This window comes from Doryrhamphus excisus, linkage group LG9, assembly GCF_037039965.1.
Source record: "Doryrhamphus excisus strain RoL-2023G ecotype Guam linkage group LG9, RoL_Dexc_Guam_v1.1, whole genome shotgun sequence".
Taxonomy (NCBI): domain Eukaryota; kingdom Metazoa; phylum Chordata; class Actinopteri; order Syngnathiformes; family Syngnathidae; genus Doryrhamphus; species Doryrhamphus excisus.
The window spans coordinates 1,187,598-1,202,088 of NC_136365.1; the positions used below are offsets into that span (position 1 = coordinate 1,187,598).

The 14,491-nt window shown below is 39.1% G+C and overlaps 2 protein-coding genes across 2 annotated transcripts; both read right to left on the reverse strand.

The window, feature by feature from the left end:
• Positions 1 to 62: 62 nt before the first annotated feature.
• cenpk (centromere protein K) lies at positions 63 to 5,284 on the reverse strand. The gene is made up of 10 exons (XM_058077004.2): positions 5,181 to 5,284; positions 4,661 to 4,759; positions 4,518 to 4,574; positions 3,857 to 3,920; positions 3,465 to 3,511; positions 3,297 to 3,379; positions 3,116 to 3,214; positions 1,721 to 1,853; positions 1,543 to 1,596; positions 63 to 906 (listed from the first exon to the last, which is right to left on the reverse strand). The coding sequence occupies exons 1-10, from the start codon at positions 5,181 to 5,183 to the stop codon at positions 751 to 753; spliced, it is 795 nt and encodes a 264-aa protein (XP_057932987.1). The 5' UTR covers positions 5,184 to 5,284; the 3' UTR covers positions 63 to 750.
• Positions 5,285 to 9,869: 4,585 nt separating this feature from the next.
• lbx1b (ladybird homeobox 1b) lies at positions 9,870 to 11,202 on the reverse strand. Its single transcript, XM_058081684.2, has 2 exons — positions 10,875 to 11,202; positions 9,870 to 10,366 (listed from the first exon to the last, which is right to left on the reverse strand). The coding sequence occupies exons 1-2, from the start codon at positions 11,200 to 11,202 to the stop codon at positions 9,879 to 9,881; spliced, it is 816 nt and encodes a 271-aa protein (XP_057937667.2). The 3' UTR covers positions 9,870 to 9,878.
• Positions 11,203 to 14,491: the final 3,289 nt, after the last annotated feature.

Sequence of the window (14,491 nt, forward strand, 5' to 3'; positions counted from 1 at the left end):
AAAAATAGAAGATTCTAGAAGAGGGGGTTTGCCCTGAAAAGGAGAGAAATAAAGATTAGGCGTGATGTGTGATAGAAGAGTTTCAACTAAAATGAAAGGAAAGGTATACAAAACTGCGGTGAGACCAGCCATGTTTGGTCTGTTTGGTCTACAGACAGTGCCAATGAGGAAAAGACAGGAAGCAGAACTGGAGGTAGCAGAGATGAGGATGCTGAGGTTCTCATTGGGAGTGACCGGGATGGATAGGATCAGGAACGAGTACATTAGAGGGACATTACATGTTAGAGCCCTTGGAGATAAAGTCCTTTAGGCCAGACTGAGATGGTTGGGACATGGTTGCGTTTAGAGCTGCCAGGTAGGAGGCGTAGAGGAACACCAAAGAGGAGGTTTACGGATGAAGTGAAGGAGGACATGAGGGTAGTTGGTAGTTGCATTAAAAAAATGGTAATAAATAATAAACACTGCAGCTTTTTAGATTGTTTAGAAGTGTACCCTCTATGTAGGTGCACTTCATTATTTCCACATTATATGTTACGGCCCTTGTCCAAAATGGAATGTTTAAAAGAAATCATGTCATTTACATATAAAGGGTTGGTGCTACATAAGAAAATGTAGAAAACATGCAGTTAATACGTTCCGGGTGCCCTTTACACTGTACATATATGTAGTGAAACAGATTGTACTGAATCACTGATCATTTTCACCAAAGCATGCGCAGATATGAAAAGGCCAGAAAAATGCACCACTGTTTCAGAAAAAGTTTTCCAGGCGGATCTTGAAGTTGTTCTCATGATGTCTCACGGCAATACCATGGCGGAGCAGAATCTCAATGTATGGTGGCCAAAAAGTGGAGTCTATTGTCACGTAAGGGTCATGTGGTGTGTTCAGGAACTTGTTCATAAGTAGCTGAAAAGATAAAAAAGGTTAAAGGTAAACTCTGAGTATGATGCCCCATACTCTTCATTATATTTGACCATACGGAATTAGACAAAATGGCATAAAGCTCAGCCTTCAAACGATGAACAGAAGCATTAAAGCTTAATTTCTCTGGAAGATGTTACATTACTGTGATGAAACATGTTCATGCATTGTGTCTGTGGGCTTAAGAATAATCTTTCACTTTGGAACTTGTCACCCTATTGGCTTTCATTAGTTTGTAATGCTAGTTGTCTGTCACACTTAAATGTTTCAGATAAACTAATTTAAATATTAACAAACTCGCTTCCAGGTACACCCCTCGGGACATGATGTGGAAACAGAAAATGTCCTGGGAAAACGGGATTGGGCACCTGAGTTTAAGTCTGTCTAATGAGTTGCTGATGAATGAACGGCTGGATTTAAAGGTCTTTGAGGTCGCCATGTAAACTGCCGATGCTAATCAGTAGTGCGTCTAATGCATTTCCGATGTAAATTAGTATCAGCTGGCATGTTTAAGTGCATTTAGCTTAAATTTGTATTTCACATGCTTTATCTCTGTGTTCAGTTTTATAGTGGCTCCAAGTAAATGGGGGAGAAATACTGACTTATTACCATAAAACTCACCTCTAGAATTTCACTGAGTGTAATCAAGTTTTCATTCGATTCTTCTGGGATATTCTAAAAATACAAACAATCATATTGAGCATATTGGATATAGACACATTATATATTATATATTGGATTAGACACAGCGGATATGTTGCATGTGTCCAAACCAAACAGAACAAACAGGTCAAAGCACCTTCTTCTTGTTTGCACTGAGGTCATCGCGAGGAGGAGGAACATGTTTTTCTAGAATTTCTCCCATTGACTCCATTAGCCTTTCCTGGTAGACTTTCATTTTCTGGATCTTGTCCTTGGTGTCCTGCAGCACACTAAAATGCAGATCGACACACACAAGCACACCATAATATTAGTTTTCAGAAATGGAGAAGAATATGTTAAGTGTTTAGTGTTCTGGACTTGGGAGCATACGCCTCAGGTTCGAATCTCCACTAGTAAGAACCAGCGGTATTCGTCAGGAAGGGCATCCGGGATATAAAGGGCTCAAGCCAAAAATCACTATGCGGGACTCAAAAGGTGGACGGGCGATGTGTCTCTGGCCCCTGTACACATCGTAGCAGGGGACTTTAATTATGCCGATTTGAAAACAGTACTCCCTAAATTCTACCAACATGTCAAATACACAACCGGTGGAGATAAAACAAGGTCTACTCCAACATCAAGCTTGGCTACAGAGCTAAACCACTACCTCACCTGCGTGTGTATGCCCAAAAAAAGGCCTTCCAAAAGGTTGTCAAGATGGCCCAGAGGATAGTCGGTTGCCCCCTTCCCTCACTGGACAACCTTCACAGTCTGAAGGTCTGAGCATTGTCATAGGCTCTTTCCATCCTTGTCACGCCACGTTTGAACTTTTGCCATCAGGCAGACGTTAAAGGTCAATGAAATAAAAAAAAACAGACCGCAATAACTACCCTCAATGCCTTAAGGAATAATCCTTAACATTGTGCAATAGCAATGAGTGAATTTTACGATTGACTGAGTGTATTTATTTATTAATTAATTAATGTAGTTGATATTTTAATGATGCACTGACTGCTAAGGCACTTTTAAATTGTGTTGTACTTCTTACAAAGAAAATAAAGGACTATTCTATTTCTCCTGAACTCAAGAGCACAACAGTGAAACTATTGCCGCAAAATGATGAAAGACCCATAAAAGAATACATTTGTGCAGACTGATTTGGTGTAAGAATGCAAATAGACGTGTTAGCAGCAGTATTTTCCAGCTGAAGATAAGCTTTCACTGGTTTTCGACACACAACACATACACAATTGGAGCAAACCATTTCACCGACATGCACCGTTATTCGCTCTAAGCGCCAACATATTGCACAAACATACTGCATGTATGTGTGGCTGTGTGATTGCGACACAAGTGAACAATGGCAATTGAAAAGAGAATGAGGAGGGGGCTCAGTCACTCTAATAGGAAATTGGGGGCATTTGTATGGCTGTATAAATTACTCACCATTTGCTGGTAGTCCCGGATAATAACCCTCCAACAAAATACGGGGATCTACTGTATTACTAACAAAGCCCAGATATGAAACTACTCTTTGGTTTAACACACTCACCTGTGCTCTGATAACGTCTCATTGTTTTCTTGTATGAGTTTAGCGTGGTCAGTGACAGCATTGATCACCTGTCGCTTCTCCTCCAACCACTTCTGTTCACTGAACAAAACACAAGATCAAATACTAAAATAAATAAGGGAGAATAATGAATGCGCTCCAAAAAAAAAAAAAAAAGACATACAGTTTCTTAGTTTCTTTCAATTTGTCTCTCTTTGCTTCAGCGCAAGCGAGAACCAACTCAAGTTCAGAGCACAGCTTGAGCATCTGTGGAAAAAAAACACAGTGAGAAGAGAATTATTGAACGTGAAATTTATTTAATATAAGCAGCACTTTTTTTCCGTCCACCTACCTCTTCTTTTCCAGCTTTCAATAAAACTTCAGAGTTTTGTGCCAGCACTACATGGAGCAAATGCAGAAAATCAAAATGCGATTTCTACATATTTCATGATTGATATTACCTGTGTCACATATTAGATTAGTATAGATTTGTTGACCAGATTAATCAAACTCTCAAACTCTACAAAACTACGAGCATCCATAGATTAGCACCTGCAGTCACTTGGTGAAACTCATTCATTTTCTACCGCTTATCCTCATGAGGGTCGCGGGGGTGCTGGAGCCTATCCCAGCTATTTTCAGACAAGAGGCAGGGTACACCCTGGACTGGTCGCCAGCCAATAACAAGGCACATAAAGACAAACATGTATCTCTGTAGGTTACAAAGTCAACATTATTACTTACGTCGAGGTTCCATAGTCTGCCACTGTTCCAGTTCAGCTTGTGTTGCTAACAGCCAATTCACTGACTTGAGAATATACATTTCACATTAATACACACACAGTCATGTGTACAGATATAATGATAACAAGAATAGCACATTAGAGTTTAACGTAAGAAATGATATCATGGTTTTCTTGATAACCAAAATCACTTAAAGGGGACCTATTATTCTTTCCCCTCTTTTCTGACCTATAAATGAAGTTACAATGTTGTATTCTTGTGTTAAATGATGCCAAACTTTCAGATAATTAACTTTCAGATAATTTGCTCATTTGGAAGTGGGCCCTAAAAGAAGTCTGGGATGGCTCAAAACTCTGTTTCAAAAGGTGTGGTAAAACAGCCCCCTTGTGATGTCACAGAGAGGCTGACTTCCTTATATGGGTTATATGGGCATGCCCGAAGGCGAGCCGTGGGTGTGTTTTTGTGTGTATCTCCTCTATAAGCGACCACAACGCATTACAAATGGTCGAAAAATGAGCCTAATATGTCCCCTTTATGTTTTTACATCAATAGCTATAGCATTGTACTGCCAAAAAATGTAACTAACTCGTATGATGGATGTAATATTTTGACCCTTGAGCTTCATAGAGTTCCTCCATCATTGCATGTGATGCTGTCTCACCTGTTCTTGGGGATTTTCACTGAAGTCGGGCTCACACAGTATAATTTCATTCTGAAGCTGTAACCCAAAGGCATTTTGTTAGCATCCACACAATTGTAGCCAAGTAGAGCCAGTTAAATCACCGTTAGGACAGAAGTATGTACCTTTTCTAGCAGTGCAAACTGCTGCTCACACATGTCCATCAGTTCCTCCCGAGCACCTTCTGACAGCTCAGGTTCAGCATGGTCAGCATGGATTTCATCCTGCACCCAGAAGGATGGGCGTTGCAAGCAGGATTACAACACTTGACGCATACAGTACACTCATCATCAAAATTTTAAGACCAGTTGAAATATTGCAAGAATGTATATTTTGCACTGTTAGAGCGTAAAGATGTTAAAAGCTTAAAGAGCTTCTGAATAGAGCTTCAAAAAATTAAAGAATCATCAAGATTGACTGTACATCTGGAATGCTCTTGATGTAACTTCAAAAATACACATGCAATAGTTTCGTTGTTGTTTGGATTTTGTTTTGGGAATTCATCAGATGCCATGATCATTTCTAATGAAAAAAAGTAACCATAAAAATGAAATTTGACGGCGAATGGAGATAATGCAGTCGAGCCGTATGATGTCGTTTTACTCTTCAAATGTTCATAGCCACAACGAGGAGTTCAACGCTTACCATAATCGACGAGAGGATGTTTTATATTCTCTTAGTTCGCCACAACAAACGATTCGCCTGTTTATTTTTTCAAAATGGCGCCAAAGTTGATGACGTCAGTAGGGCGACTGCGCAAACTCTTAAAGAGCGTCAATCCTGCGCTCGCTTGCGCAATCATGGTTTGAACTACGTTAAAACGCTTATCCTTAAATTCAACCTGCTTATTTTCTAATAAGACTCATAGCGCCAAAATAATTCACTCAGTTAATCAAATATACTGTACACATTACATTTGGTATGTATCACATTAAATGAATCCAAAAGTATTGCAGCTGCAACCTAAACAGTAGGCAATTTGCTGTGTCGTGAGCATGCACTATCGTGATTTACCAGCAGGTGTCTCTGTTTCTCCGTCAACGGCACTGTAACTGAACTAGTTTTGTCTTTTTACCAATTTTAACTCTCTCATGTCTATTAATGAAATCCACTGTGATTATTAGTCGTCCATTGGGGGGTGGGGGGCGGGACAACATGATGAACAAGCCGAGGTGAACCTAGAGTAAATCTCCACCTTCGACAAACGTAGTGACATTTAACTTATATGCATAATGAATTACATAATGCTGATGCATTGCTATATATACTGTTTTGAACTAAATAGGGGATATAGTGTGCACTGCCATGTGCAAGCTAAGCTCATATATCATCTTTACAGAATGTTCCTAGTTCATTTATCTAGCTGAAGAATATATCTCGTGATACAGTGTTACTAACAGTGTGTATTTATCATCACGTGACGCACAAATACTGCTGCTTTCACAAATACTTAGACACCAACTTCCACTACAGTGTATTTTTATAAATATATTTATCCTAGTATTATACACGTTAATTCAAATGTGTTTGGGGGTGTGTTTAGACATTGTGCTCATGATGCTGCAATGTAGTATTATTACCAGTGTGTTTAGTACAAATTGTTTCACTTGAGTGTCTGCTTTCAAGCTTCCTGAAAAAAAAACTCGCTATATATTATTTGAATGATCAACTAGGATTTGATTAATATGCAAATTTGCCACCAAACCGTTCCATGTGAGCCTTCAGCAAAGCCTAATTAATCAACAGTTAAAGGAAATTAATACATACATCAATTCTGTCAGAAACATGCTTAGCTCAATCGCCCGTAAAATTGAAGTTTGAAGTATTAACTGGCTCTGCAGGAAGGCTATGATTAAAACTCTGCATTCCCACTCCATTTAGATATATAGAGTGACTTAACTGCAGGCAAATATCCAGCCGTTTTTAAGAACAATTGTATGCTCGTTGTGAGGGAATTGTATTCATAATAATGCTGTTATTAACTGTAAGCTGTTAAAAAAATGAACCGTTTTAGTCTGAAGAGCTACATAATTCCATACGAGCACTGTCACTACACCAGGGTCTGAAAAATGTATTTTGTTTTGCACCTGAGACTGTTTTTTTTTCCACAAGGTGCAAATAATCAAATCAAAGAGAAACGATGGGGAGGCCAAAGGGAGGACTGTACTATTGTTTCAGTAGGGACTCATGCATCAAACTTCAATTTTCCGGACGATTGAAGTAGTGATTCACCCCCCCCCCCTCCACCAAACACCCCCCACCCCACCCCACACCACCTCCAACTTGAAGTGAAATACTGAAATACATTTAAGACCTCCAGATTAATTACCATGAAGTGGTCCCACAGACTGTAATATTGCTTATCATGGGGCCGCCTGACAAGTCCTCATAAAATAAACAAGTGAAAACCATAAACTTAGCACTCCCTTCATGAATATGCCTGATTCAGGACTGCACGTAGAATAGAAGAGAATAGAATCTCTCCTAGGAGTCCTACTGTACCCCAATATAGATGACCTGCACAATTATTTTATTTGTTAGTGTTTATTTAATGTACTGCATCATACTGAGCATTTTTGCTATTGTTTTTAAGCAATATGATATGATATTATAGTGTTAATAAAAACACAGGGCATCTAAAATAATGTAAATTGGAAAGGAAATTGAAATCATTCAGGTATTTACTGTATTTATTAAGTTTTTTCATACTGTCTGCCTGTTACAATACCATAAACTGTATATATATATATATATATATATATATATATAAAAATAAAATATTATAAATATATAATATTAATTAATAAATATTAATATTAATATTAATAAAATAAATATATAATATGTATTTATATTTAAAATAAATATATTTATATTTATTTAGTTACACAGTTCATTTAAGTTTTTTAAATATGAACTACCCCCTGGAGAGGAAATTGAAATAATTCAGGTATTTACTGTATTTATAAAGTTTTTTTTCATATTCTCTGCCTGTTACAATACCATAATCTGTATATATATATATGTAAGTTTTTAAAATATGAACTACCCCCTGGAGAGGAAATTGATCATTCAGGTATTTACTGTATTTATTAAGTTTTTTCATACTGTCTGCCTGTTACAATACCATAAACTGTATATATATAAAATATTATAAATATATAACATTAATATTAATTAATAAATATTAATATTAATAAAATAAATATATAATATGTATTTATATTTATAATAAATATATTTATATTTATTTAGTTACACAGTTTATTTAAGTTTTTTTAAATATGAGCTACCCCCTGGAGAGGAAATTGAAATAATTCAGGTATTTACTGTATTTATAAAGTTTTTTTTCATATTCTCTGCCTGTTACAATACCATAAACTGTATATACATATATATATATAAGTTTTTTAAATGTGAAGTACCCCCTGGAGTGCCTTCAAGTAGACCCAGGAGAACTAGTACTAGTACTAGGCAGTGCACTGCCTGACACGACAAAATAGTACCTTTTTTTTTACAATCCGCAGGTGTGCCTAATGTTGTGACCATACTATTAATTGGGTTTTAATTCGGACTGGAGGCTGTCCAATAGCCACCCAGTCCTAGATTCAAGTTTTAAGATGGTGTGCGGAGAAGAAGAAGAAGAAAAAAGCAAACACTATAAAAGAAATCCCAAAGAGACAAGCCTACTTATCATTTCTTGGAACAAAGCGGGTTAAACGGGAGGCGAGCCTTTTCAGTCGCTGTTCTCGACACTCTCTCTTTTTCTCACATCACCATGTTTTCAGCTTCATTAAACTCCTGAAAGACAAAAGAAATAAAGAAGCAAAAGACGACGTGAAGAAAAACAAACAAAAGGCTCCCTAAGCAGACTTTGGCATCAATGCCACACAGCCTCAACTCTTTATGAGCTGCCTACTTAACATTAAAAAAAACTCCCCCCCCCCCAAAAAAAAAAAATTCTTGTTTAGAAACCCTTCTTGGACAGAAGTCAAACATATTATCCCACACAAAAAAAGGCCACTTTCATTGTAATTCATTGACTTGTTGGAAGCGGCAGGCAAAGAAAAGGGCCCAGACAGATGCCCGGGTGAAGGGAGAGTCTATGTAGGCATTATGGCCTTTGTTCACACTCACTTAAACTGTTTAAAGGGAGGGTTAACGCAATCCATCAAATTGTCTGAAATTGTGAGGAAATTTCCAAAACCATATGGCCTCCAAACGTTTGTGTCCTTTTTGTGCGGTGGGACACACTTGTCTCAGTATTGCAAGCAGCGGGGGGTCGGCCCTGCGCCTTTGTGGCGCGTCCCATCAGGGAACGCTGCTCATTTGTCCACACTTTTCATGCTTTACGCTCAAAAATGACACAAAAAAAAGCCTCCATAAAAGGCCCCAAAACTTTGTGTTTTCGTGGCATCCTAGTCTTTATTTCCCTGGGCCAGATTTGTGCTTCTCACATAAATTTTTCCCCCCGAATAGGGAAACACGTCTGCAGGTCAAAAAGCCACGACACGCATTTAGGACGTGAAAGGAGACTGGAGACAATATATTTAGAGCATCCTCTTATGTAGAAAAGAACACAAAGGGCTAAAATACTCTTGGATAATAAGTCTAAATAGACTGCTTTTATTAAGAATTATACAACGTAAAGGAAATCTTCAGAAAAAAAGCCATCTTTATTCCCATTGTTGCCTATGTACATTGCAGTTTGTGCATTAATTGGTTTTCAAATCCTGATTTTTAAGAAAAAGGCACTTACAGGTGTACAAAACATAACAAACTGTATCCAAACAAATGCAAAAAAAAAAAATCAAAATTAGGCTTCAAATCACCGCAATAACAAACAGGTTGCTGCAGCGTGGAGGATAAAAAGTCTTATCGTCTTCATGCACTGCGGTGTGGAGTGAGGAAGAGGAGCGCCACAAAAGGTTTTTTTTTAAAATAAAATCCAAAATAAATATATCACAAATCAAATCATGCATTTTCATGCAAAAAAAAAATAATACGAGGGTGTGAGGAGCTTGAAAAAAGAACCATGGTGGGTGTGTGTTGCTGTTAAAAATATATAATAATAATAATAAATTACAAGTGTGGTTTTTGACCATATTGCTTCGATTGCAAAGTTGTTTTGTTTTTGTTTTGTCTTCTTCTTCTCGTGTGTTCATGCTACGGTACGCCATACAAAAGTATAATTACATTTTGGTACATATTGTGAAAAGTGGTACACAATATAAGCAGTAAAGTTACACAAGTCCTCGACGGCGTTTTATGTTCGTGATGTCTTTTTTTTGTTTTTGTGTCTCTCCACTGCACCCCCCCCACGCCCCCCCCCACGCTGAGCCATTAGTCATCCACGTCAATCTCCACGTCCTCGTCCTCCGAGCACTCTTTACTCGTTGTGTGGTCTGAGAAAGGGGACAGCGGGGATCTCCTCAGTTTCTGGCCGAGATCGAGCTCCTGCTGGCCGCCCCGCGTGGGGGACTCGGGCCGCGGATGGCCCAGCGTGCCGTTGGCGCATTTCTCCAGGTCGGCCAGCTTGGCCAGCTTGTCCAAGGGGACCTGGCCGATGGCCTTGGCCGACTCCACGTCCGCCTTCATCTCCTCCAGGTCCCGCTTTAGCTTAGCCCTCCGGTTCTGGAACCACGTGATGACCTGCGCGTTGGTGAGGCCGAGCTGCTGGGCGATCTGGTCCCGGTCCGCGGGGGACAAGTACTTCTGGTACAGGAAGCGCTTCTCCAGCTCGTAGATCTGATGGTTGGTGAAGGCCGTGCGGGACTTCCGGCGCTTCTTCGGTGTGGTTCTCTGGCCGAACAGGGTCATCCCGTCCCGGCCTAAATCGGAGGGGGGGAGACTGCGTTTAATCCTCTACATAATGTGCAAAAACGACCACTTTTGCATAACATGAATTACTTGAACGACACTAAACGCCGCATACCTATACCACGTGATATCCGGTACAAAAAGGGACGAATATAACAATAAATTACAATGTAGTAAAACAATGATTGATTTCCAGATTCTGTTTTATTCTGTTTTATTAACAGAAAAATTTTGTTGTAAAAATGACAAATAAATCGATAAATATATTATGGAAATATTAATGATGAGTTCACGTGAACTTCGAATGTGAGCTGCACATGTATGCAGGCCAATGTCGAATATTTGGATATTTTGATCTTAACCACAATAATACAATAATACGCTTTAATATATTCATATACCATCATTGATATTATTTTTATTTGATTTGTTGAATGCTGCATGCGAGCATGCCAAAGTATATTTTTATGTATTATTTTTTTACGGTAAAAACAATGCATCACTACTGTCTCCGTGTACCTTCTGCAGCCTGCAGCACGCTGACTTCCAGGCCCTTGAAGGTCTTGCTGGCGAGCTCCTCCAGGGCGCACAGAGGCGAGGTCTGGGTGAGCAGAGCCCGGCTCGACAGGGGGAGGCTGGAGGCTCGGTGCTTCTCCGCGGAGGAAATGAGATGCGCGGTGCCACAAATGGTGTAACTTCTCTTCACGGACGGCTTGTTGAGGATGTCCTCTATGCTGAAGGGGGTCAGCGGTTTGTTGGAGTTGGCGGGGGGCGGCAAGTGATCCAGCGGGCTTCGCCTCCTGTTCTCCCCCGCATCGCATTTGGCCACTTCTTTGGATGTCATCATTTGGCGTGGGGAGATTCGAGACTCGTTTGTGGAAATAATAATAATAATAATAATAATAATAAAAATAAAAAATCAGCGTGATGCTATGAAGGCGAGATGGAGGGGGGGTGAAAAAGTCACATAACAGAGCAAGGTGGAAAATCTTATTCCAAAAAGTGTGGATCCTCTGGAGCAAAGATCCGGCGCAGGCAGGAGCCTCCTTGGAAATGGCGAGCTTCGAACACTTGACGATTACTAACAAGTTATCATTGACTGCTAGCTAATCAATTATTTCCAGTGGCACTTTCACCCTCTTCCCTTTCACTCTTTGACTATGTTGCAGTCCAGTGCGGAGCTTTTTGCAACTGGGGGGGGGGGGTGTCCCATTAATTAGGACGCATGGATGGAAGGAGGAGGAGCCCGGCGGAATTATCATGCCTTGTTCTCATATCATCTTTGCTCTCATTTAGTCGTGTGGTGACTTACCAGAATAGCTTTGTGAACTAAATGAGGAGAGAGAGATGACGAAAAAAAAAAAAAACAAGGAGGGAGGGAATGAGGGAGGGGGGGCACAGGGGAGAGAGGGAACGAAATGACAATCCGTAGCCTATTTAAGCCTTTTTACGCATAAAAGTCCACTTGGCATCACTTTGCCTTCTTGCAGATTGTGCTTTTTTTTTGGATTATCTGGACAAGAAGTTTGTTTTAGGATGTTTTTCCACCCCCCCTCAACGAACGCGTGGATGATTGTTTGTATTGTAAAGGTAATATAGAGAGGGTCCATATATCAGCTCTGATGATGCTTCCTCTGGGGCAGCATGAGGCCCTCTCAGCTACGCCGAAAACGGCTCATAATTCAGGCGATGGCTTTCCTTTTTTCTTCCTTTGCTTTTTTTTTATTACTTGCAAGAAATAGTTCATCTTCTCTCAAACGTCCTTCAGGTTTGGCATCGCAGATTTAATATGACGCTGATGTGAGAAAGTGAATTGTGTTTTTTTTTTGGCCTAATTTAATTCTATTAGTATTTTATTAGTATTTATTTACTGTACGTTGTGATGCAAAATGTATTCTTTCATTCTATACCTTTGTATTTACAAATGATTTTGTAAAACAATTGTACAGTCCTTTTAAGAATTTAATTTGTGTTTTTAATATCGTACAGTGATTTTGTTATCAATATTCCAACAATTGCAAGCTATAAATAGGCTTTATAGAAAGGGAGAAAAATATAAATTGTTTTTTTTTATGTTGCTGCTGCAGAGTGAGATCCCATTTCAGATATGGAATTTTTGTTTCGCCTACTTATGCAACAATTGGGGCATTTTTAAAGCATTTTTTCGATTAATGTTAATACAAAAAAAAAATAAATGTGATTTTTAAAATAAATGATAGCCTAAGAAAAGGTCAACTATAGTTGACCTTTTCTTAGGCTATCATTTATCAAAAAATTTATCAAAAATTTAGTCGTATTAATTAACTAATATTTTCTATATATAGAAAATATTAGTTAATTTGTCATATTAGTTAATTAATACGACTAAATTTTTGATAATTTTTTGATGAATTTTTTCTATATTTAAAAAATATTAGTTAATTAATACGACAAAATGTTTTAAATATAATACAATTACAATTACAAAAATATAATACAATTAATATTATAATAATTATTCCCTTGTAATGATGATGCAATGATGTTGCATAACAAGTTTCAATATTTAATTACATTTTTAATGCAATCCTTTCACCAGGAGCTTCAATGTTTTATCTACCAGAATGTCCCACTACTTTCAGTCACACAAATGATGTATTTTCCTTCAATCTGACCTCCCTTTGCATTGTAAAAGTGATTTTAATTGGCTCGTGTTCAATTAAAGCAGTAGGTGTCACCCCAGTCATCAAATATGCTTGTAACATTCCCCAACGCTCCTGCCGCTTGCATGCAGAGCCACTCCTTCTCTTTCCTTTTTCCCAAGCAGGTGTTGATGATTGGGGCGTCCGCACGGTGCTCTGCTAGCTCCGAGTGCCATCCAGTGATGTGCTAGTGACCTCATGCAAGGAGACGCAGCACCCACTGCAGGCTTAGGCGGCTGTTAGCTGACAGCTGCAGGGGCAACTATACACATTGTAGCCATTTTGTGAGACTCCAAAGTTGGGTGTCAGGTCTCCATTCTCCCAAAGGCCCCTCGACTCCCACCGCAGCGTGTATAGACGCAGAGGAGTCGAGACAAAGTGATACCTTGGCTTGTGTCGCTCTGTATAAAACATGTACTGTATAAATCACACATCATTACCAGAGGGTCAACTCTCTGAGGCGCACCATTGGACGCTTCCCTCGCCAAGGCCGGTGTGATTGGAGGAGAGTGGATTTATCTCTCTGGAGAGGCCGCCATATTTTATGTGACTGGAGATGTAATAACAGGCCCCTTACAAATCCCTGTCGGCCTGGCTACCCTCCACCCCCACCCCACCCCCTCGCCCGCCTTGCAGTGTTGTGCTGCTGGAACCTCAGTTCCCAGCTGTTAGCGCTGTAAGAGCACCGCGCCTCCCAGCACACGTTTCCTTCTGGCCTGGATGCTGCTATGACCTTTACAACGCCCTTGTCCAAAGGTCAGTTTGCTCAAATCCCCCGATCCTCCTTCTCATGTAGCTCTGATGGTGTTTGGGCATGCAGATGGTTACGTGTCACCTCCAACACTTCACTTTTTTTGGACTGGCAACCTTACTAATATCATTTCCCAGCAGCTTTTTAAACAGTAAATATTGAACATTAGTGTAACCAATCCCTCCAATAAAAATATATTATTACATTTGTATAACGCAAAAAGGAACATTTCAAAATATAAATCTCCATTGGTGCTGCATATTAGTAAACACACTTCAAAAAGTGTGTAAAAGTATCACTTCATTCAGAATATTTATACCGAATTTTCTATAATAGATTATACACATAAAATAAACATCACTACATAAAAGGGGCTTTATTATTTCAAATAATTCAAAAATCTATTTAACACTTGCATATTCAAGTCAGAGATAATAAAGACTTAATTAAGTACGGTACGGTTTAGTTGTTTCAGACATGCTTAACAAGTTAGCACCACAGGGTTATATTTGTATGAAAAGGAGTAGGAAGAAGCAGAGCTTAATTAATCCCACCCCTTCTCCGTGTCTATTAGTGATAATTCATTCACACCATTTTTACACATTGACTGACACCTAATATGATATTTCCTTTTCATTATATTTTGTTTACAATCTGCGTGAAAACAAAGGAAGGTAGTAAAATAGAAAAACCTACATCGTTTA